A 23640-nucleotide genomic window follows, 5' to 3' on the forward strand; every position below is an offset into this window, starting at 1 on the left:
AGAGCGGCACAGGGGAACAGTTTGCGGAGTTGATTCTTAACACGTACTCTTAACTTAACCACTTTTAACAGAATTGCGTCGGTCGGCACTTGATGCAAACTTTGCACAACACCATTTGCGCGAAAAAATAGACTACATGAGCACGACAGGGCTGAGTCTAAAGGCCGCTACACACCAACCTGAGACCAAAGAACGCGTACCGAAGGCGTCCCGACTTTTACGTCTGCTACGTCGCCTGCGTCGGCTATGCCACCCGCCTACGAACTGTCACGATCTTGGTGTTATGTCACGGTTTTAGTTTTGTGTGTCTGGTAATGGTTTTTGTTTTGTTTTGCTGTTCTTTTCTCCCTGTCATGTTTTCCTCCTTGTATCTTGTCTGGTCCTTCTCCCTGTGTTTTCCTCCTGTCCTTAGTTTCCCTGGTGTGTCTAGTTGTCTGATTGTGTTCACCTGTTGCCCTTGTGTTTCTCCTGCCCGGCTGTTTCTCGTCTCGTGATTACCCCTCCCTGTATTTAGTCTCGTCTCTTCCTGTGTTCCCCGTCGGTTCATTGTTTCTCTCTCCTGTCTCCCTCCATGTTGGTCACGGTCAGTGTTGTGTGTTTGTGCTACCTGTGTTTTTCATGCCATGTTTTTGTGTTGATCAGCTTTTAAAATAAAGCTCGCCTTTTGTTTCTAGACCTTTTACCTTTTTTTGTAGTCTGCATTTGGGTCCTACCTTTTTCCACAATTCTTAACACGAACACAACGCAAAGACTTCAGTCGACGAGTGGCAATAACTGTCCTTACCAGCAGACAGCGTTAGTGTGTATTCGTCGTTCAAAAGAGGCAACAGCCAATCAGAGTGATTTCTTTGGCCGATTCAACATGTTGAATCGGCCGCGGGAGGTGTGAAAATGTGCCGTAAAGCAACGACGGTGCGGGACACACCAACCTGAGTAGGACGCCGCGAATGCCCGACTGCCTCTGACGGCCTCTGACTACCAAAATCGGGTAGGTGTGCCAGGGCCTTAACTTTAACAGCAGTAATGGCGCTGGCATGCATTAAAAGGACAATGTTCCGTTCAAAACAGTGAATACAAGAAAAGTAAATAACACTTGCTAGTTCAAAAGCAGTAATGAATAACTCAGGTGGTATGCTTACTTGTTTTACGATGATTTGAAGTAGTTCAGAAGCAAGCACATGTGCAGCTGCCAAAGAATCGCTGTAAAGAAGAACAGGAAGTCTCACATTGCGGTATTCTCCTTTGAGGGCGTGTCATGACCGTGGCGTTGACAAAAGCATTTTTATGAAGTTTTCCAAAACGTATTTATAAGAAAGTTCAGAAAATGTATTAATTTATAAATGAATGAGTTCTTAAATTGTTTTCTCATTGTTACTTAAGCGTTACTTATTTAAACTAGGGGTGCAACAACTAATCGACTTAATCGATTAAAATCGATTACCAAATTAGTTGCCAACTAATTCAGTCGTCGATTCGTTGGTGACGTCATCACGTGTGTTTTACGCCCCGTTAAGCTCTAACTTTATTGGTCTTTGTATCGGTACTGGAGACATTTAAAAAAGATATGTCATGTATTATTGCTACAAAGACATTATATCGCAGTCTTAGTGTCGCCAACTCGTTTCTAATATGCAAAAAGACAAACAAATGCGTCTATGATGTATTTTCGATCTTTCTCTCCCCCGCCTGCTTGCGAGGGGGCGGGGCAGTTTACACACGGGCAGCTGCAACATGCAGCAACACACACACGTGGGAGATGGCGGAGAGAACGCGCTCCGAGGTGGTTAAACTTTACCCGTCTCGATGTGGAGAATGCTCGTTACCAAAAGTGGAATAAGAGTTTAGCATGTAAGGGCGGTAACACGAGCTATTTGTCTAAACATTTATCAAAAGTGCTCCACATCCAGACGGAGGAATGCACCGGGTTCCACTGTCTTTCTAGTAGCTCTGTAGCCCCGTCCACAGTAACGTGTCCACGTCAGGTGTTATGTATGCTAGCAGCAACACACGGAGCTAACTACATTATACAAACATAATGATTAACAGAGTTATTTGCGGACTTTTGGTGACAGAGCCTTCAGTGTGGCATCCCCCACCCGCTGGAACTCTCTCCCTCCCGAAATCCGCAGCGCCCCAACCCTGGACATTTTCAAAAAAGCCCTCAAAACGCACCTTTTTACCAAGGCTTTCCCCACTGTATAGTTAGTTTAATAGGTTTATTTTTCCGCTACTTCCCCCCCCCCCCTTAACCTGTCTGCCTTTTTTCCCCTACCCGACTTGTAAAGCGACCTTGGGTTTCCTGAAAGGCGCTATAAAAATATTATATATTATTATTATTTAGTTTGTTAAAGTTTCAGCTATTCTGTTTACAGTTCTGTCATTAGATTATTTAATACGATTTGTTAAAACACTGTTGTTTCTTTTGATGTGAAATATTATTTATTTAAATTTGAATAAAAAGCAATGTTAGTTTTGTTCACAATTTAAGTTATTTCAATAATATATGTATTTTGGAATCAAGTATTCATCTTTATTGTCTTCATTGTTAGTTTCCACATGCCTAAAACAACCTCAAGCTAAATCTAAAAGTTGATGGCTAAATCAGAGCGTTTGAGAAATTGTGCAAGGCGTACAGTAATAGTCCGAATAGTCGATTAATCGTTTCATTAATCGATAGATTAATCGATTATCAAATTAGTCGTTTGTTGCAGCCCTAATTTAAACGCACATTGGAATTTTTTTTATTTAGGGCAAGTAAATGAGTTTTGTTGACTTCACCATCAGAACCGTTTTTACAGAATCCAAGTATTTGTTGTGGCCAAACAGGCGACTCCTCAAACTCTAAAAACCTGAACATGATGCGCTATAAAAGAACGGCTTGTCTTGCAAAGAAAGCCAGTTTGCAAGCCAAACATTCCTCCTATGATTGAAGCTTGTTTGATAAGCAACTGATTAGTCCTGATTTAGAGTTCCAGATTAGATTTGAGTAATCTGAAAGAGCCTTTTCTCCAAATGTCATCATCCGTCATATGTAATCCACTTAGGTTGTGCGTAGGTGTACTGTGTTTGTGGAAATCTAATAAGACACAGCTACTCAGCTCGCAGTACACATGCTTTGGCATTTGTGCATCGAAGGAACTTACAACATTTTGTCATCGCTACATTCCTGTCAACCAAAACCAGGACATAAAGCTGAATAATTGAAAGGATGAGATGCTTTGCATTATTTACAATTAGCTATGATGATACTTATGCAGCGTAGTTCACACTGCCGCAGATAATCTGTTTCTATCTCCTCCTTTAAAACAAAATGACAAGTTAACAATTCCTTCATGCATTCCCAGACTCTCAGTGTTCCACTGTATGGAATTAAGAAAGATGTGAAATGTTAATATCTGATCAATATTGATGGAATTGTACGGTGAGCATTGGCATGAATGTTTTGTAATGTTTTGATCAGATAGTAGAGAGACATTCATTGGAAACGAGATCATCTGGGCATACTGCACTGCGCTCAGGACCCGAGCTGTCGGGAAGCCTTTCCTGCTGGTTGAGCTCGCCTTTGTTTTACGATAAGAGCCAAAGAAGAAAAGGCAGGCTTTGCCATTCTCCCTCATAATGTCAGCTGGAGCAATCCTCATCATTTATAAGACACCTCACATGAAATGTTCATGAGGAATCTTGGAAGAGATACAAATGGCAGCGCGGGCCGGAGAGTACAGATCAGCCGAGGTAATTGGGTCAGAAAAAGTTTAGGTTCACAGAGTGCGCTGTTGTGGAGCTGCTTGTGTTCCTTTACAACACATCTGAGCATCATCACTTAATGTATTAATAGGCTTCCAGTTTAGACAGCTTTGTGCATTGTCTGAGATACTCTGGTGGAGTTCATTAGCATATTACTGAGGTCGCCCTCAGCAACCTCTCAGGAGTTTGCTTTTAGATGTGCCTCGACATGTCATAACAAGTGGGATGTGTGTCAGAGTGAAACCTTTCTGCTGGTTTAAGAAGACGCCCCCCCCACACACACTCCACCTCCACAGTCTCCGAATGCCTTTGGCCAACCATCTCCCCCAAACAGCTCACTGTTTCTATTGAGTGTGAAGGTGTACCTTTAAAGCCATCTTCGCTCTGTGTGTACTCAGAGGAAATCAAAGGGCCTTGTAAATATGCAGGCACAATATACAATATAACACATTTAGATGTATAGACATCTTCGTACATTAATGCAGTTTGAACTACTTTACATTCAATTGTAAAAAGGGGCTTAAAAGTTGTATTCCTTAGGATTTTCATTTATTCACACCCAGTATTTGATTCTATCTATTGTCGGTGTTTTTTCAGCTAAATCCACTCAATATATTTACATCCTTCAAACGCCTCTACAGTAGTTTAATGTAGTTGTTTGTGGCGGGACCACCATGCCCACCGAGGATTCTAATAACCATTACCCATCATGCCAACAGGTATGTGTTTGTCGTACGTGTTGGATGACCATTGTTACTGTTGATTATTCTTATTTCACCTCATTGCCTCGGTGTGACCAGTTCACTTCCTGCTTCACATTGGAGCTCCACAGCAGCACGCTGCACGGGGCACACCATCGTTGACATTTCATTCGACTGACTGTTTGTCTGGCTGCTGTGTAAACATACACACTCACTCTATTCATCTCAGTACTTTAGTGTGAAGCCAAGGTTGCTGCAGTAACAAACCAAACCAAAATGTAAAAAACAACATGATATTAGTGACATGATTTTAGGTGTTTACAAATAATAATAATAATAATAATACTGTACATACATTGCAATTTCAGATGTACTGAAATGTACAAAACAATAACATTAGATTGAGTTTGGTAGCATCCATTGCTGTAGAATCCACATATAAATGTGTCCTAAACTGGATTATGGCAGCTTCTGTCAGACACTTGCACAAAGGCGACCAAATGAAATGCACCGTTTCCCTGATTACCACAGATTACATTTAGGATAATGTTAGTAAACAACTCTAGATCTAGATCTAATAGCTTTGGCCGTTTTTAGACATTTATAATGTGAAAATGTAACGTATCATACCTTTTAAATATAAAGAGCAAGAAGTAATTACATTGCACAATTACATGTACTTAATTTTGCTTTCATAAAAATAGAAAAAAAGCAATTAAATAGATGTCCTTTTCCTTCCTTGCCACAGTCATCACCTCAAAGGCCCTTTAGTTTGCAGAGCCTGTAGGGGTGTAACGGTATCCGTATTCGTCCCGTACCGTCAAGGCACATGCAGTCACACGACGAATACGTATTCGAGTGGGAGAAAAGTCTGTCACTCAGGGCAGTGTCCACTACACTATATATAATCCAGGGGGCGGTATTGCGCCTAAAATGCTGTTTGCCAGCCGCCCTTAAAGGTGGGGTAAGTCATTTTGGAGAAACCAGCTCGAGTGTGCTAGAATTTGAAAATACACAGCCGCAAAAAATCTGCAACTTCCTTTAGGGCTGCTCAATTAATCGTGTTTGAATCGCGATCACGATTATGGCTTGCAACGATTACGAAAACAACGTAATCGAAATAAAACGATTATTTTTTTATTATTATTATTACTTTTTTCTTTTTAATAATTTGTTTTTGTTTTTATGTTTTCCAGTTGAATTATACTTAAAGTTCAGGGTAATCAACTGTTAAAAACATACTGTTCAAACAAATGTTTCCGGAGATACATTTTTTTAATGCATTTATAGTCAAAGCATTTAAGATATTCATTGCTATCGGGATGTTAAGAGCATTCCATGGAATATGACAAAAAGTGTTTCTGAATTAAATTACATATCCCACCTTTAAACAACAAATGAAGAACAAGAAGAAAACACAACAAAACGAACAAAATACAAGAAGAAGAAAAGTTAGTATGGCGATTTCAGATAACACACAGCAGCTAGAACCCACCTGCTTCTTTTAAATCAGCTGTGTGGGAACATTTCGGGTTCCCTGTGGACTACAACAACGATGAAGTGCGAGTGGTGGATCGGACGAGGACGGTGTGTCGGCGTTGTTAGACATGCTAATGGACACACGCCAAACATGCTAAATCACATCAGAAGGGATCACCCAGATTTGCCAATCACCGGAGCCCGGCAAAAGACAAGTTCAGCAGCTGATCCCCGCTGCTTTTAAGAAGCCAAGAGACATGAACGCCGAGAGACCAAAATAAATAACGGAAGCTTTTGGCATATATATTTCAACAGCTGTGCGCTCTTGAAACACCGTCTTATTATTTATTTGTTATAATATTTTACAGCTTGATGAAACCTTTTTGTTTGGCATCAGCCATTCTAGGTAATATGGCCGCCTGAGTGTGTGGTGCTGTTTGTGGTTTGTTCTGAGCTGTGTAATACAGTTAATTATTCAAAATGTTAGAGTTCTTCATTTTTAAACTGAAACGTGCTCTACTGTTCAAACATAAATAACAACAAACCTGGAATTATGCATTTGGGATTTTTTTTTGCTTTTTCTTGTTGTACTGAACTGTGACCTCCAAACTGAGGTACGCACCGAACCGTGACTTCTGTGAACCGTTACACCCCTCTGTAAGAGTCTGTCTTCGTGGCTCTACTCTGTGTATGTTGAGGCCTCCGCAATGAGACAGAGGAGCATAATGCTGCTGGAAGGAGGTCAGCGACCACCCAGGGGCAGGGGCGTCTGGTGACATGGCAACTCGTCTAAATCCCATGCATCACTATACCTCCTACAGTGTATTATAATGTGCAATGCAAAACAGCAGATGATATAACGGATGATCCATCATAGCTGCCTAGAAGAGAAAGGCAGGATGTGTGTCAGTGTGAGGCTGCCCATTTCACTTCTCATGTAAATAAGGTTGATGGTAAATCTACAAATGTATCAAAAATCTCCTGCTCTCTCCGTTTAAAGCCCTTAGAATGCTGTGCTTTTATGAATTAGATCCAAGCAGTGTTTTGCAATGTCATCATCTTGTAATTACAAGATGAAATGTGTGATCAATTGATCACACATTTTGTTTTCAGTACTTCATCATATCCATTTCTGTTGTGGGCAGCAGGAGCAGTTCCATACCACATGTTCCTGCAGCACAGTGTCTGGGTCCTCTCTGCCATGTGTTCTCACTATCCGCCCAGCTGACCCCGCTGTGCTGCTTTCTAGCTTCTCAGCGGATGCCCAGTGCCAGCACGGGGCTTCTCTCCTCCGCGGCAGAAGCCCACTTTTGGTTGCAGTTCATGCGAGGTGACCCACCCCCCCTCCTCCGCTTCCCTCTGCCTCCCCCCCAGGCTCGGCGCTTGCTATCCTGCCTCGTTGAGACAGCTCCACTGAGGCTTGCAAGATCAGCTGCCGTGCGAGCCCAGCTGAGGCTCCGGGCACTCGCGTTGCTAGATTTCATTTGTGAGCGTTTGACCTCAGGAATGAGTAGACGTCCGCATGTGCATGCACGCAAACACAGACACAGTTTCCAGCACACACGGGTGCGCGCGGATACATAGCGTACACACAAAGAGACGTCTTTGAACTCGCAGCTTGCCCACATATTGTGCAGCGCACACACTCACCTGTTCCTCTCTCTCCCTCTCTCACCCCATTCGTCAGCCCCACTCGCTCCCCTCCGTGTCGCTCCTGCCAACCTGCTTCCCAAACATGTAAGCTACCCTGGCCCCCCCGTGCGGCCCCCGGCCTGACGGCAGTAATGCTCAGTGTAATGCTCAGTGGCAGCGGCTCGCTCTCCTCCTCCACTGTGTCCGCAGCAATTCTGCAAATCGCTGTTTGCTGACATTGGGAATGAGATTAAAGGCGGGGGTTAGGAGCGAGGCATTTCCCCAGATTGAAATGCAGCGATGACAGCTATTGCTCTTGTCGTGCTGAGGCGACTGAAGGCCAGCGCGTTGTCAGGCTGCGCGGACGGCCATCTGAAGCAACAAAGCAGATTAACCTCGAGGGGGGAGAGATGAAACGGCACACACATCGGCCTGTGGCTCCTCAGTAGCTGGCAGCTACACTCCAACGTGTTCCACGAGTCCATGTCCTGCTGTTCACCACGCGCGCACCTATTGTTTATGTCTCTAATTAAGTGTGAACAATGTATCACAACTTTGTACCTTTGTTTGGCCCATCTTTGTTAACGTGTCACAATAAATTAAAGCTGCATTAGCAGGTGGAAACTTAATTACACCTCATAACAATGTGAAGTAGAGCAAGATAATTAGTTATAGCGGCATCTCTATGAGTTATTTTGAATGCGTCGCTGCCACACTGCTGTTCCAGTGCGTCTGGACCGCAGTAGTTCAATGTGTTCTTACCACCATATCTATCAGATATGTGTAATACAAGAACAAGACTTTAGTGGAAGTCCCAACATGGATTTTGTGGTTCTTTTATTAGTTTTGGATGCGAGCTACAGTTGCTGGCTTTGCCTTTGGGGTTTGCAAGGGTTGCACCAGCAGCATTGTATTCTTTAGTAACATAGTGTGAAAAGTTTTGGTCTCCCACAAAAAAGTTCCTTGCGATCTTCTTTACATGCACGATCTTTGATTTCTGACGATGTAAGATCAAATTGAGCTGCAAGTATGCTCCCTCTCTGCCTTTCATGCTGCTTCAATATCACGGCGTGAAGAAACAAAGAAGGCAAAGACTGAGGGAAATCTGAAGCGTTCTGCCACTCAACATCCCCCATTCCCAAACAACAGCGTCTCACTGCCACTACAAATACATTAGAAATCAATTATTTATGGAACAGAGTCAGGGCCCCTTTAATCTTTTCCTTTTATCCAATTAAATTGTCTAACCATTCTCAGCCTCTCTCGCTCACAGGGAATGTGCTTCTTTAAAAAGAAAAGAAGAAGATATGTTTCTCTTCAGTCCTTCTTTTGACTTTGGATGTAACACAGGAGAGGCACTTCTGAGGCTGGAGGAATGAAAGGAAAGCAAGTGAGCAAAGTGTAAATGAACTCCCCCTCCCGCCCCGTCACCATTGCATTAGTTCTACAGGAACTATTTGAAGTTTGATAGTAAGACTGGTTTCCTTCCCTGCGCAAAGGCACGCTGGGGAGCGGGAGGCCTTTCGTGATTCCTTTATGCCCAGCTGAAATAGTTGGAAAGTGTTTGCGATCATCTCCACGGGGTAAATACGATGTTGTTTCAATTGCTGTCCTGTATTATTCAGGAATTCAATTGAAGGAGTGTCTCCAAAATTGAAAATGCTCACTTCCGACACAGACGTGTGAAATAATTGATGTGAAGCATTGTAAAACACTGTCTTTGATACTGTAAGAGTGTCAGAGGAAGAAAGTTCCAGATGCCGTGGAAAGCTTTACATTTGCACACTTTGTTGAATAATGTTCTCCCCTCAGAATGAAAGCGAGCAGAAGAATGCTTTGGAGCTGAATGTTCTGCGGTATATTTCATGAAACACAAGTGGGAAAGCCTGAGTCTTAATATGTGAAGTGGATGTCAAAAAAGTAGTACCAGGACAACAATTTGGTTAGTCAATTATTAACAATCTAGGCAATTATCAGCAAACATTTCCAACATTCACAAGTTCTCCTCTTGCACATACAATAATGAGCCTCTTATCTGTGTGTATCTCCGTGTGGACTGAATATCTTTGGTCGGTCAAAACAAGCACTTTGAAGGACGACCTTTGGCTCATGGAACTTGTAATGAACTGTTTTCAGTCCTCAATATGAGTCGACTGAGAATGGAGCATAATCCATCAGCCATCATGTGGATATGTTGAGCTTTGGTGCCTGATCCTTCTTAGATCTGCAGATACATCTAAACTCCTTATTTTAAATATTTTGACCACTTCACCTTTGGCTCTGAGATGTTGTGCCCCACAATTTAAAGCCTTTTATTACATTTCATTAATGACGGTTTAGCGAAATAATGAACACATGTATTGATTATAGTTAGTTGCAGACATTGTTCAGATCATAACAGTAACTTACTGTATACGCTAAGTCAATAATCACATTCATAAACATGCTTGGCCTGATGGGAGAGTGCGCCGGGACGTGCGGTTAAAACAACTTTTTTATTTTCTATCAAAGCAGACTTTTAGTTGATTTAATGGATTAGGTCATTGACAGAATACATTGCCAATTATTCTTAAAGCAAAAAGGAAAAAAAACTATTATATATTATAATTAACATTTTGGACTGAATGCTGTCTGAATGTATAATTGAGCGATATTACATGGTATGTTTTGTTGAATGAATCCATAGTGATGGCAGAGTCATGTAACCATATGACCATGTGTCTTATTCATGATGTACTCTGTTTACAATGGAGTCCTTTAAACTGTGTATGATGGAGGCGTACAGCAGGCCCTGCTCCGTGCTCCCTGTGGACTCAGTGTGGGCTGCTGAGGCACGCAGCCTGGCACGACATGTCTGCACACACAAAATGATACGTGTCCGTATATACCCGTCTACATGTGTGGCATGTCTGCTGCAAAGAGGTTCTGTTTGTGTGTGTGTGTGTGTGTGTGTGTGTGTGTGTGTGTGTGTGTGTGTGTGTGTGTGTGTGTGTGTGTGTGTGTGTGTGTGTGTGTGTGTGTGTGTGTGTGTGTGTGTGTGTGTGTGTGTGTGTGTGTGTGTGTGTGTGTGTGTGTGTGTGTGTGTGTGTGTGTGTGTGTGTGTGTGGCTAAGCCTGTGTACACAGTCGCTCACAAATAGCTCCTGAGGGCCCTCCGATCACAGACTGCCAAAGGAAAAGGATTTCCGAGAGGTTTCCTCCTCGCTGCTGAAAGTGGGAGCCCTGTGGGACGTGTTTGGCATTCTCCTCCACTCACTGAAGATGGCCTGTGATCTGAAGCCACTAACAGGCTCGGCGCTCCGTTCCTCGCTCGCTCTCTCCCTTTCTCTCCCCCTCTGGCTCTCTGAAGTGATTACCCTGCTTGTGATTCCACTGACACCCACATGTCCCCCGGAGACGTGCCTTCACTAGTTTGTTTAATCTGCCTCCCTGTACAGTAGGTAACGCAGCCATAATTGAGGTGTGGATAGAGCTGTGGGAGCAGATGAAGCCAGGAGCAGGCTCTCTGTCTGGATGGCAGCAGCTGCTAAATGAGCGAACGCCATGCTGCTGGGACGAGAAGTCAAACCGTGAGCAGCTAAACGTCTTCAGCAGTGATCTGTCAGCCCTCTGTTTGTGATGGCGTCCCCAGTCATTAAGCGATGAGTCGCCTCACGGTAGAGACACACATATCAGCGTCTCCGTAAGGATCTGTTGCCGGGGAAAAGTTGTGCATCCAATCATTTGTTAAACCTGTTTCTCACTGAGGCTGACGATGAGATAATGAGTTATGTGAGATTAGAACACCAGTGAGCGGGGCACGCAGTCAAGCAGATGTTTGATCTCAACAACATACGACTTCCAAAAGTTGTGCTGATACCTGAGACAGATTCCGCTTTCCTCTCCGTTTGAATGTTTGGATATGAGAACAGCGAGTGGAACTGTGAAAATGCGAGCATCAGATACTCTATCTCCCCGGTTAGTGTCTATCCACTGTCTGTAACACGCTTGAACCGCTTTGTTCAGAACATACGGTGTCAATCATCGCCCAAATCAGCCTTTAGATGAAGCCAAAAAGGAACAAGAAAAGATCCAGACAACTAAACTTGAATTAATTAAATAAACTGTATCATGCTTCCACTGAGAGATTGCATCTGTCCTCAGATGTGTAAAAAATAACACATTCTCAGATATCTTTTTAAACCCTGTTATTGTAAGATACCATTAATTAAATTGACAGTGTTATTAATTTGGTTGAAGATAACTTGCATTGAGTCGAGGACATCTTAAACTCAATTAAAGATATCTGCAACTCAATTAAAGATATCCAAATGCCATGTCCCGCAATATGCAATCAGGCTCTTTCCGGCGCCACAGTATCAGTTCACTCGTGCCCCTTTGACTAAAGTTTAAAGTTTCCTTTTTTTATCATTTCAAGTCTGATTTTTTTTTTTTTATAGATATCGCCCATGTCACACTTTGGTGATGTGTATGGTTTCTTTAATGTGGCATAATTATAGTATTTAATCCTTCCTTATCCAGCCTTTGAAATAGAAATAAAGATTATGCACTGACATCAGGAAGTGAAGCATTTGAAGGGATAGCTGTTGGAACGCAGCAGTGGACGTCAGGAGCCCGTCTGACAGACATGAGCAGCAGCAGGTAATAGGATTAACACAGATTAACCAGCACAAAGGTCAACGATAACTATGTTTAAAATCATTCAGCCCATTCCCATTTTTGCCTAAAAATGCTAAACATTTCCTTTCCAGTACGTGTGATCAGCATTTTTGTTCTAGATTTAAAGGTTAATAATTTTTTCCAAAAAATAAGATCTCGGATATGCTTGGAAGTTTGCGGATAAAAAAAGGCCTTAATGGCTGTTTCATTGGCATGAAGTCCGGCATGAAGTCCCACTGTCACCAGGCAGCGGCTCTCCCACTGGAGTGTGGGAGGGACAGCTCCGGCCTATAGGGTCTGCATGCTCATTCTACTTGTGGCCTACGTCCTGGGCTTTGGTTAAGGGGGTTTCCATCCAGGACATGTGTGCGGCAGCGAGCTGGTCTTCACCGCTCACTTTGTCCGTTTGTACAGATTGATATGTGTCTGCTCCAAGCATGGCCCATGCAGTGCTGGGCTCAGGGTCCGCGTGGGACAGAGTTCTTCCCATTGAGTACTGGTGGTTTTTCAAAATAAGCATCGCTGGCAGTACGGGAGTCTCCATTTCCCATAGTGAGACATCGGAACGAATGTTATGAATGAGCACTATAGGTTACTAGCGTAACCCCGGCCCTCAGAGTAGCATGAGTGAGATATCTCACCAGCCCTTTGCTGAGGCAAACCGAGAAGAGGTGCTTCTTTGGAATGACGCTGCGTCGTAGCGCAAGCTACTTTAAGGGTTTTAATTGTCTTAGGCCAATAACTGCTGCCCTGATCCAGGCCCAGGTTTCGGTTTCACAGAAACTATTCTGGTTCAATTTAGGGATGCCAGCGATTATTCTATTATTCGAATATTCGTTACAGTCTCCATAATCGACTATTATTTTTAAAAATCGATTTTATTTTTATTTAATTTTTTTATTATTTATGTATTTTTTTTTTTTTCTGGCTTAGTTTCAACCAAAATATATATGAATATATATATATGCTAATAATAGTAATAGTATTAATAATTGTAAATGGCCATTGGTCACACCACCAGTTTGTTTTACTGTAAACGGGTCGGTCGAATAATCGATTATTATTCGCCAGGGCTGCGGAATAATCGATTGTGATCATGGTCAGTTTCTGGCAACCCTAGTTCAATTAAGACACTGCATTGTTAAAGCCATATTATACACGTATATATTATATTATATATATACTCTTTTATCAGTATCATGAAACTATTCAGTAAACAAAACATTTTTAAGATAATATATATTTTTAAGCTGGTTGTACCACTGTCCTGAAAGAGATGCTCTGCACACTGCAGGATGCCCTGTATCATCACCAGCTGACTATGGGATCGTTGTGTCTGACAGGCCTGGTAGACAGTCTCACTCTCCAGCTCATAACCGTATCCATGGTGTGAGCATGTGTGTGCAGCTCGCTGTGTTTCCAGTGAGTGGGATGGTGTGACTGTTGGTTTCCTGACGGATGTTATCTGACCTCAAATATCTGTGGTTTTCTACTGAACATGTTCTCAGCCTCCCCTCCTCTTGCTGTGCCCAGGGCGCTGTGCCAGCTGTGGGGACAACGTGGTGGGTGAGGGCACCGGCTGCACCGCCATGGACCAGGTCTTCCATGTGGACTGCTTCGTCTGCATGACCTGCAGCAGCAAGCTGCGCGGCAAGCCTTTCTACGCTGTGGAGAAGAAGGCGTACTGTGAGCCTTGCTATATTGTAAGTCACTTTTTGTTCTGCCTCACCATATAGTCTGGGCTGACTCTGGTTGCTCGTGTTGCAAGTAAGCACTTTATGATATCAGACCGGCATGCTGGTAGCTCTGTGCTGGCATGTTCACATATCTTTACCTCAACACCTACATTTCATCATCAATGCCCGGCAGGCTCCAAACCCTCGCCACACATATCTTCATTTCCTCTTTTTCTTTCCCTCTGTTTAGTTGTTGGTCACTTAATGAAACTTTCTTTCATGGTGTCTTCCCCTGAAAGGGATGTTTTGAAGTTGTTCAACTTATAATGACCAATACTGTTGAATTACATGAGAATATGCTGAAGATAATGAAACAAGGTCAGTCTCTTAAAGTGTTCAGTGCCGTTTGTTTGATATGAAAAGGTCTTGAATCTGTTAGCAGACTTGTATTATTGTCTCAGTACCAGGAGGTGCTAGCCAGCAAGCTACTGACTAGGGCTGGGTGAGCCTCTCTGTAGTCAGAGAAGTCAACAGTAATCTGGGGAGGCTGGCCCTGCTGCCCCCCCTCTCCTCCGTTCCATTCAGTACCAGGCCCAATCAAAGTGCCTACACATAGAAGCACATTTTCTTTGGGGTATATTCAAATATATTTAAATTAGCAGGGGCCCTATCCAATACAATTAAATGAGTACTGTGCCACTTCTGCCTCAGCTCTCCCAGCTACATTAAGCATATCATATGTATTCATGTTAGACACAAAGCCGATCACATGTTAATGTGTGGTGAATATTGTTCTCTTTGTGTGGCACAAATCAATGAATGCAGGTTGTCGACACCTGTTACTCCTGTTGGCTAGCAGAGCCTGATAGTAGTAGCTCATCTTCACATTTGTCTTGGCTACCCACTACTTGTTCTTCCTGCCACACACAACCTGCTAGATTATTAATATTCTCTCGCTCTATAATGATATCAGCGATGTCATCGTTGTCTTTTTACAATGGAGGAATTTCACACATCTCTTCCTTGGTGAATTAGATGATGATTATATTGTTTTCACTTGCACATCTTTCAGTGAGCTGATCCATAGCTATCTCAAGCTCCAGCTGATAAGCACTCAGTTGTGGTTTAAATGCACTTATTAAAATCATGTTAGAATGTAACACAGTGTACCTTACTTTGCGGATGATATTAAACAGAGGATTCTGTCTCATCTCATCTTTCACAATCTTGTCAGGAAAGACACGTCATCTCGCAAAGCCACCAGGAAACCGTTCAGTGCAGAAGTGTTTGCCTCTTTCAGTTTCATTAGACTATAGGCGCATTCACACCGCAGTACTTTTCCCACAAAGGTTCATCAGAACTTAGTTCATGAGAACTCTTTAGTTCTCATGAACTAAGTACAGATCGCGTTCACACCGGAATAAGTCCCTGGGAGTGGATTAGGCAAATGAAGCCGCTGACGTCACTTCTTCTTCTTCTGCTTTGGGTTTACTGGCAGGCCGCAAACCACTCCACGGCGTATACTGCCGCCCAAAGTCCCCGGCCGGAAGTCCCCGGAGTTGGGGAAGGCTTCAGTAGAAGCTGCTGGGAGTCCCAGCAGCTTCTACTGAAGCCTTCCGAGTAAATCGCCAGAACGCCGACACCTCCTCATCTCCACCGCTCCCATGTTTTATTTTGTGTTGCCATAAGTTAGTCTCTCTGCGTTTCTGCGCTGGGCTAATGCTAATGCTAATAATGCTAATGCGAGGATAATAAAATGGCGGCTTCACAAAACCTTTTGGGAGTTTTACAGGGCGTGGTTTGCAATCCGCCCAGCCAATCAGACATCGGATCCTTTTTCTCCCACGAAAGTCCCTGCTCTCTAGCAGGGACGGAAAAGGGGGTGAAAAGGCTCTCATTAACTAATTTTAGTTCCGGCTCTTTTTGGTGTGAACGCAACATTTCAGAACTATATCGGAACTAAAGTGGGAAAAGTACTGTGGTGTGAACACGCCTTGTGGTTCAGCCTATGTCCAGTTACTGGAAATGACGTGGTCCAGGTTTTTGTTTTGCCAGCAATAGTGTGGGTAAGTTTGTAGGTCATTTCTGGAAACTGAGAAGGGAAATAGCTGTGTTATGTATTCAGCGTTCCTCCTCATTAAGAGCTATGTGTATCAGATTCATGGACGCGATTTGTAAAACAAAAGGAATTGTGAAAAATGAAAAAGATCTACTGGAGTGAGAAAGAAGTGATCTGGTCTATCACTCTTTTGTGACTCCACCCCTCCTCATCTCTGCTTGAGGCCAGCAGTTTCACGTTGCTCAGTTGCACTGTGGGCAATATAGGCAACAGCTTTTGAAAATGCAATAAAACAGATCTCTGGTTCTGCATCGAATTTGATCAGTTTTTGATTTGTTGGTTTGATTGTTCTTTTGTCAGCAGGGTTATGAAATAACTACTGGACTGATGTTGAAGTAGATTGATGGAAGGGTGTGGCACGAGCCAAAGACAAACCTATTTCATTTTGGACTCACCGGGCGGGTACACGCATTGTTCTTTGCGCAGTTCTGCGCTAAAGAAATACATTTAAAAACACACTGATATCCCTGATTCTCCTGACACAGCACATTAACACAAACGTAAATATTTTCTTCACATGGCTTGCAGGAAATGGATGAGTGGGCAGTGAAGTCTGGAGTTGAGCTACATGACGTTTAAAGCAGTGGCAGGACATCTTCTACATTTTCCCTTTTCAGAGGCACTCTCTGTGATTGTAGTCGTCTTGTCTGGAAGTTCTCCAACTCTGATACATGCGCTAAAGAGGAACGGATAATTTAGGAACCTTATTTATGCATTTCATCAGCATAAATGTTCTTCTGGCACAAGATCAAAAGGATGGGGGAAATCTGAATTTCTTAATGAAAGTAATTTCTTCTTCTTTTATTCCCATCCTCAGGGTTATACGCCTCTGTAAGATTACAGAATGAACGTGAGAGTTGAGTCTCTGAAGGAAAATGTTAAAACCCAAAGAGGAAGAGAAAACTTCACGTTAACCTCCGGGTCAGTCAGTCTAGGAATCTCTCTGAGCAAATGAAAGTGTATTTTTTTCACTGTAGATTCAGATTGTGTTCTCAACCTGCCCTATTCTTATCTTAACTTGATTCATGAAGTTGCCTTTAAATTCAGACGGTATGTGTTACAGGTATCTAGAATGCTTCTGTATTTTTTCTCAAATTATGCTTTGACAATATGATGTCAGCATCCAACAATTCTATAAAACCCTTTAGCCAAAGTAGCTAAAATGCTTAGAATGACTGTACGAAGGAGATTGAAAAAATAGCTCCATAAATAACTGAATAATATATTACATAATGTTACATTAAAAAATAAATCATATTAAAATTGTAATCCAACTTACTAGGGATGTAACGATACCAAAAACTCACGGTACGTTAATATCGCGATAAAAAGTCCACGGTACGATATTTAATTTTTTCTCTTTTTTTTACTTGAATTTTTTTTTCTTTATTAAATAATACATCTGATTTGTACAGCATTTTAGTAGGATAGTAGTATTTTAAAGTGTCAACAATATAATAATCAGACCCTGCAATAGAATAAATCAAGTTTCACTTTAGTTTTTCAAGTAACTCAACTCTAACTCACTCACTCAGCATCATCAAGGTTATCTTTTAGGAATATGAGCATGTCCACATTTCCAGGTAGAAGCTGGGATGTTTGGGCGTTTACAATACCCCCTGCTGTGGAACAAACTATCTTGCTTGGTACTGATGTTGCTGGGACAGAGAGATACAGTATGGTTTGGCCATGGGTGACAGCAGTGGGTAAAACTGCATTGTCTCTCCACCACTTCAAAAACAATACAGTTTTTGCCAAGAAGGTGAAGCTTATTGACAGGGCGAGATATAAATATACTGTTGGTACTTGTCAATGTCTCTAGGTATATACCAGGGTTTCCGTTACCCGGTAATTACCGGTTTTTAGCTGGTACAATTGAATAAAAACCGGTAAATTCAAAACCTGCCGGTCAAAATGTCCGATGCTCCGATCGATTGGCCGCCGATCATTATCGGCCGATATTCACTCTTAATAGTTTGATCTGTGCTCTCTATAAAGGCCGATCAGGAGAGCTGGATCTGATCGATATGGACATAAACGCGAGAGAGAGATCAGATCAGCTGCTGCATAATCACCTGAAGCCCCGCCCACTGTTTAGCAAGCTGCATGAGAAACTGACGGGCTGTCAGGAGAGAGAGGGAGGGAGAGAGGAAAAGAGAGGCTCCGTTTCTGCCGTGTTATTATTCAAAGTTAATTTAAACTTTTTAATAATGTACTTCATCTACTACAAGTAGTTTCTTTGAATGTAATAATTATGTTGTTTGTTGTTTGGAATCATTTATTGAAAAATGAATCTGAATTTTTCGATCTGTTACGATTATAAATTGAAGCAATATACAAACGAGCCCCATTAACTCAGTTTTAAACATCAGCATATCAGAGTCCGGTAATTATCTGCTAACGGAAACTCTGCTACACAATTATTATTATTATTATTATTATTGAAACATGACCGGTAAGTTTCAAATTTGTCCGGTAAAATAAATTCTGTCCGGACATTTGACCGGCGAGAAAAAATCCTAGTGGAAACCCTGGTATGTACATGTAGCCCTGTAAATACGATGTCCTTTTGTGTTATCTGTTGTTTTATGTTCATTTTGTAACCTACTTGCTGCCATGTTGGACAGGTCTCCCTTGAAAAACAGATCGATGATCTCAATGGGACCATCTGGTTAAATAAAGGTTTAAAAAAAAAAAAAACATTAACATTTTTAAATTATTTAAAAAAAAATCGCTGTAGATTTTGTCAGTCTCACGACGGTATTGAGACGTTTATTTATCGCAATATTCAATATATCGTTACATCCCTACAACTTACCAAAATAACCAAGACTCTTGCTAGCATCGTTTACTTGTCTTTTTGGTTTTTGTTTAAAGGAAACTTTATTCTGATGTGTATCTTGTTGGATTTAGGATTGTAGGAGATCCGGGGCTTAGCCCAGGAGTTGTTGGGGGGGGGGGGGTGCAGGGGTAAAGTGCTATTTTTTACAAGTGGGGGGTGGACTGGACATCCTTTAGGGGGGTCGTCGCCTCCTCTAGGGGAGTCCGAGGGCATGCTCCCCCGGGAAGATTTATTTTTAAATATTGAAGTTAAAAGCATCAATCTGGTGCACTTTGAGAGAAACATTAACCCTACCTTAATAATACCTTAAAGCGGACAAAAGGCACTGGAGAACACTTATTCATTAACACCCTTTAATGAAGCAAACTAATGCCTTAACTCACTCAAATACAGTCGTTTACTTATTTCGGTGAAACGAATGGGCGTAGAGTTTTAAAGGATGCGGATAGTCTCACCTTGATTCTGGCGCATTGCTTATCGTTTTATAGATCTATTCTCATCCACCATTTTTGTTTGTGACGTAAAGAGTGTAAGAGTCACGTTTCTGACTGTTGCCTGTCAGTTCCGTTGCTATGGTTCCGTTGTTATGTGTACTGAAACGAGAGCTGGTATAATTCCACGCGCGAAAACAAAATAAAAATTGGAATACGTTATTTCTTAAAAGTAGACTGAGGTATGAAGGGTTAACGTTACATCTTAGGATAATTTGTAGTCATGTTCTGTATACATACTAACATATCAATCAATCAATCAATGTTTATTTATATAACATATAAGGGTATACTTAGTGTGGTTACTCCATGTTTACTAGCTATAACATTAACGTTACATCACTCTTTTTCACTTCTTACTCAGTCAGCCAGAGTGCAGACATCACCATTAGATTCACAAACCTGAAACATCATCCATGTATTCACTGCTGGTGATGACATTGTTGTCAGCTGCTGATACTGCTGCTGCTGCTGCAGCTTGTGGCGCCTGCTTCGATGAAAATAACTTTCTAATATCCATAACTTTATAGGCTATTAGCTTAAAACTCGTCAGGCACTAGGAAGGATCACTTCTTCTTCAGGGCAGGTAAGGCTACGCAGTACGCAGGCTAATGTCCCGCAGCTGGTGGACTCCGGTACTGCACATTACTCACGAGACGTTTTCAACAAAAACTAATTTTTTAATTTCAGAAAACATCCAGGGCTTGAGCTCAAGTAGCCACCCCCTAGTGCCGCCACTGTTGTATAGGATGTTCAGGGGCCACACACTCTGATTAATCTCCTCTGCTGAGATCACAAACACACAGGGTTATATTCAACTGTAAAAAGTGGAACAGTTATGTGTATAAACTCATTTTGCATAGTTTGTATTGATCCCATATGTACAGAAAATATGACATAGATCTATCTTGCAGGTGCCTGAGGAAACTCACTGTGTGTAAAATTGGTGTAATATGCAAATATCCATTAATCCCTTTGCCAGGAATTGCAGGAATACATTTTGCACGGCAAGCTGATTGCCATCCAATAAAGTTACTTATGTATCAAAGTAGGCGATCAGCAGCCCCCTTATCTAGGCTCAGACTTTGCATATTCTGTGGAACAATAGCCACATTTGTGTTAGTGACATCCATCTCTTCCGCTGGGTGATTTGCCTCATTCAAACTGTTTGTGTAGATATCGTTAATTCCTTTTAGTAATGTGCAGGAACTCTCCCACATCTGTTATCATCGCCCAGCTACTTCCTGATTTTACAAGCTGCTATCTCTGTGCCTCAACAACCTCAGTCACACCGCCGGCCCACAGACACCAGGCCAGTGATCCACCTTTGTCCCTGGCACTGCCATGGCTTTCCTCCAAAGAGGACTTATCTCTGCCTATTTGAATACACAACCAGGTTGATAAACTGAACAGAGGTTCAATTAATGTCTCGTTTTGCATGGGGTGTACTGTAATCGTGTTAATGTGACACCATCGGGTTGCCATTGGGCTTTTATTTTTTTTCTTGTCTGATGTGACTGCCTGAGGTGTCCCACAGCTTCCCTCATGCCATGTTTGCACACATGATTAGATGTAAAGTATTTGTGTGTGTGCGAGCAGTCCATCAGTGTCACTGAGAGACGGCAGTTTTGAGTTTTAGTGCCACTAAGTGTTTTCCAAGAAAGCTCTCATGTGAAGCATTTTCCAGCAGATTGACAAGTATCGCTGACTGTGTGTTTTCTCTAACAATTAATCACAGTGCATCTGGAAATGCACCAATATGAGAGGAAAGCAGTGGGGCTGGACCTTCTAACAACAGTGTTACCCTGCAGCCGGGGTCTTAGCAGGGCTCTCATAGCTGGACATCAGATCTACCATGGCAGTATGTTTCGTTTAAAATACTGTAAACCTTTGAAGATGTTCATTGATTTAGTCATCTTACAGTTAAATGCATATTAAAGGGATAGTTCATACTGTTTGAGGTGGGGTTGTGTTCGCTATACATCCATAGTCAGAGTATTACCTCCAGGAGATGGTGGATCAAGCAGACAAAAGAACTAGCGCGGAGGCCAAGTCATGTTCTGCTGTGGATGGTGGCAGCACTAAAACACATTGAAGACGCCTACAAAAAATCGATCAATTCAAATGTATTGCTTTATTTAAAATAATTTAACCTGATTGACCATGCTGTAAGAAAGCCCTTTCTGATTAAAAATCACCAAATATCTTATGAAAAAGATGTGAGTTGTTGGCCTATGGCTGCCGCCGGTTTGTCTTATCTGCAAAGTGAAATGAAATCTGCAGGTCGTGGTGAGTGTGTGGGTATGTGCTGTATTTTCTCTTGGACCAGTGCTTCTGGGGGTTTCTCAGGTCTGTTGTCTTAATGACAAAAAGGCTAGGTCAATTATTCTAGATTATTGTGATATAACATTCATTTGTAATGCTATTAATGGTACTTTTGTTTTAGCTTTCTCTGTATTGTAATTGTAGTTGTTAGTGTCACAGGAAACACTGCTTCATGTAATCCCATTTGTCTCCCTGGAGAAGGAGGCTCACTGCTCACCGCTCACTTGGCTTCAGCCATGTCAGAGCTGTATGCAGTTAGTTTATGCTAAGCTAACATGACCTAATGCTAGTGACATTAAGAACCTTGAAATGGAAAACAAAACGTCTGAAGATAAATACAAAAATGAATTAAATGTATGTCGGAGATCTTGCCTGCTATTTATGTATTCAAACATAAACAAGCATGTTTAAAAAAAACACATCTATCTATAGAGGCAATACAGATGTTCTAAATAGGTGTGAATGACATTTTAAAAAGAAAAAGGATGGTCAAAGAAAGCCTTTCATCTTGATGCCTTTTTAACATTCATCTACAAAAAATAAATATATTATATATATATTCACTAAACTAAAAGAACCATGGCAGTTTTTATACGCTAATTGTTCACAACTTGACACAAAAACAAAGTGTAGCAAATGAAGTCATTATGTTCCAGCAGTCATTACACCTTCAGAGAATTCAAGCCAACATGTCAGCACATCTTTTTGAAGTCATGGTCTGAGAAACGAAGAGTAACTCTCCGTTTCCTTTCACTTACGGAAGTGTGCTTTAACCACGAGAGCATGTTAGTTAAGAGAGCAGAGGGACTCAGGGACTCCTCCTGCACTGATAGCTCTCTCTTTGAAGAAGTCCGGCAGAGGAATACAGTGTCACTGAGGTTAATTGGTTACCATGCCGACTGTCCTTAAGCACGTGTGATGTGCATTGTTACTGGTTCTCACACATGTGCTGCTGGTTGCCCAGTTAATTGACTGTACCGGGCTCTTACGCTGCGCCTGTTGTGCAGAGCATACAGTACACAGATCCACTCAGTGTGCTTTCTGACACCGGCCAGTGGCAAAGGGGTTGTGGACAATTCTCGGCTTCCTGTTTGAAGCAGAATCAAATCCCACTTGTACTGTTTATCCCAGCACTTGCTGTGAATGTAGACCATCCAAAGAGCAGGCCCATGGAAGTGTTCTGTAATGAGCCTGATTTCAGTAACACAAGGTCATGCCGGAGCGGAGCTTCATATTGGAAAAGCAGTAATAAAGAGATAGCGACTTGCCCACACAAAAACCCTAATCTATTTCTTCTTCCTTTGACATAATTTCAGAGACCACCAAGGTCACGGTCGCCAAGTTGCTTGAATGTAATTACGTTCATTATCTGCTGTTCTACTATGGCTCTGTTATTTAAAATAAATGGGCTCTGGTCTCATTGGCTGCACTTTCCAAAGATGTTCCATTGTGCGATTGTAAAGAGCGAGCTGCACACACAGCCCTGACCCGCACACACAGCCCTGACCCGCACACACAGCCCTGACCCGCACACACAGCCCTGACCCGCACACACAGCCCTGACCCGCACACACAGCCCTGACCCGCACACACAGCCCTGACCCGCCGGCACCGGGAGACCTGCACGATGGCCTGATGAGCTCTCAGCGAGTCTGGGGTCTGTCTTGGAAAGCCATTCACCATGCATTCTTTTATGGCTTTCAAGCGTGTGTGTGTGTGTGTGTGTGTGTGTGTGTGTGTGTGTGTGTGTGTGCATGTGTGTGCGCGTGCGTGCGAACCAGTCCTGTATGTGTGTTTACAATTGCTTTCAGCTGCACCAAATGGATTTAGAAAGTAAGGGCACATTTCCAAAGGGCGGCCCCCAGAGACCACAGGCATGGTGCCAGCTGTAGCGGGGCCCCTGGTGATGGATGTCCTCCACAGCACATCAGAGCAGACCCCGCTCCCACCTAACAATTGGGTATATCCCCAAG

General features: G+C 42.4%; 1 protein-coding gene across 1 annotated transcript in view; it reads left to right on the forward strand.

The window, feature by feature from the left end:
* The window catches only part of lpp (LIM domain containing preferred translocation partner in lipoma), a 160998-nt gene that overhangs the window by 124420 nt on the left and 12938 nt on the right, over window positions 1-23640 (forward strand). Inside the window, 1 exon segment of the mRNA XM_071202954.1 lies at window positions 13748-13917. Within this exon segment, the coding sequence (XP_071059055.1) occupies window positions 13748-13917 (170 nt within the window).

This window comes from Pseudochaenichthys georgianus, chromosome 4 (assembly GCF_902827115.2).
Source record: "Pseudochaenichthys georgianus chromosome 4, fPseGeo1.2, whole genome shotgun sequence".
NCBI classification, from domain to species: domain Eukaryota; kingdom Metazoa; phylum Chordata; class Actinopteri; order Perciformes; family Channichthyidae; genus Pseudochaenichthys; species Pseudochaenichthys georgianus.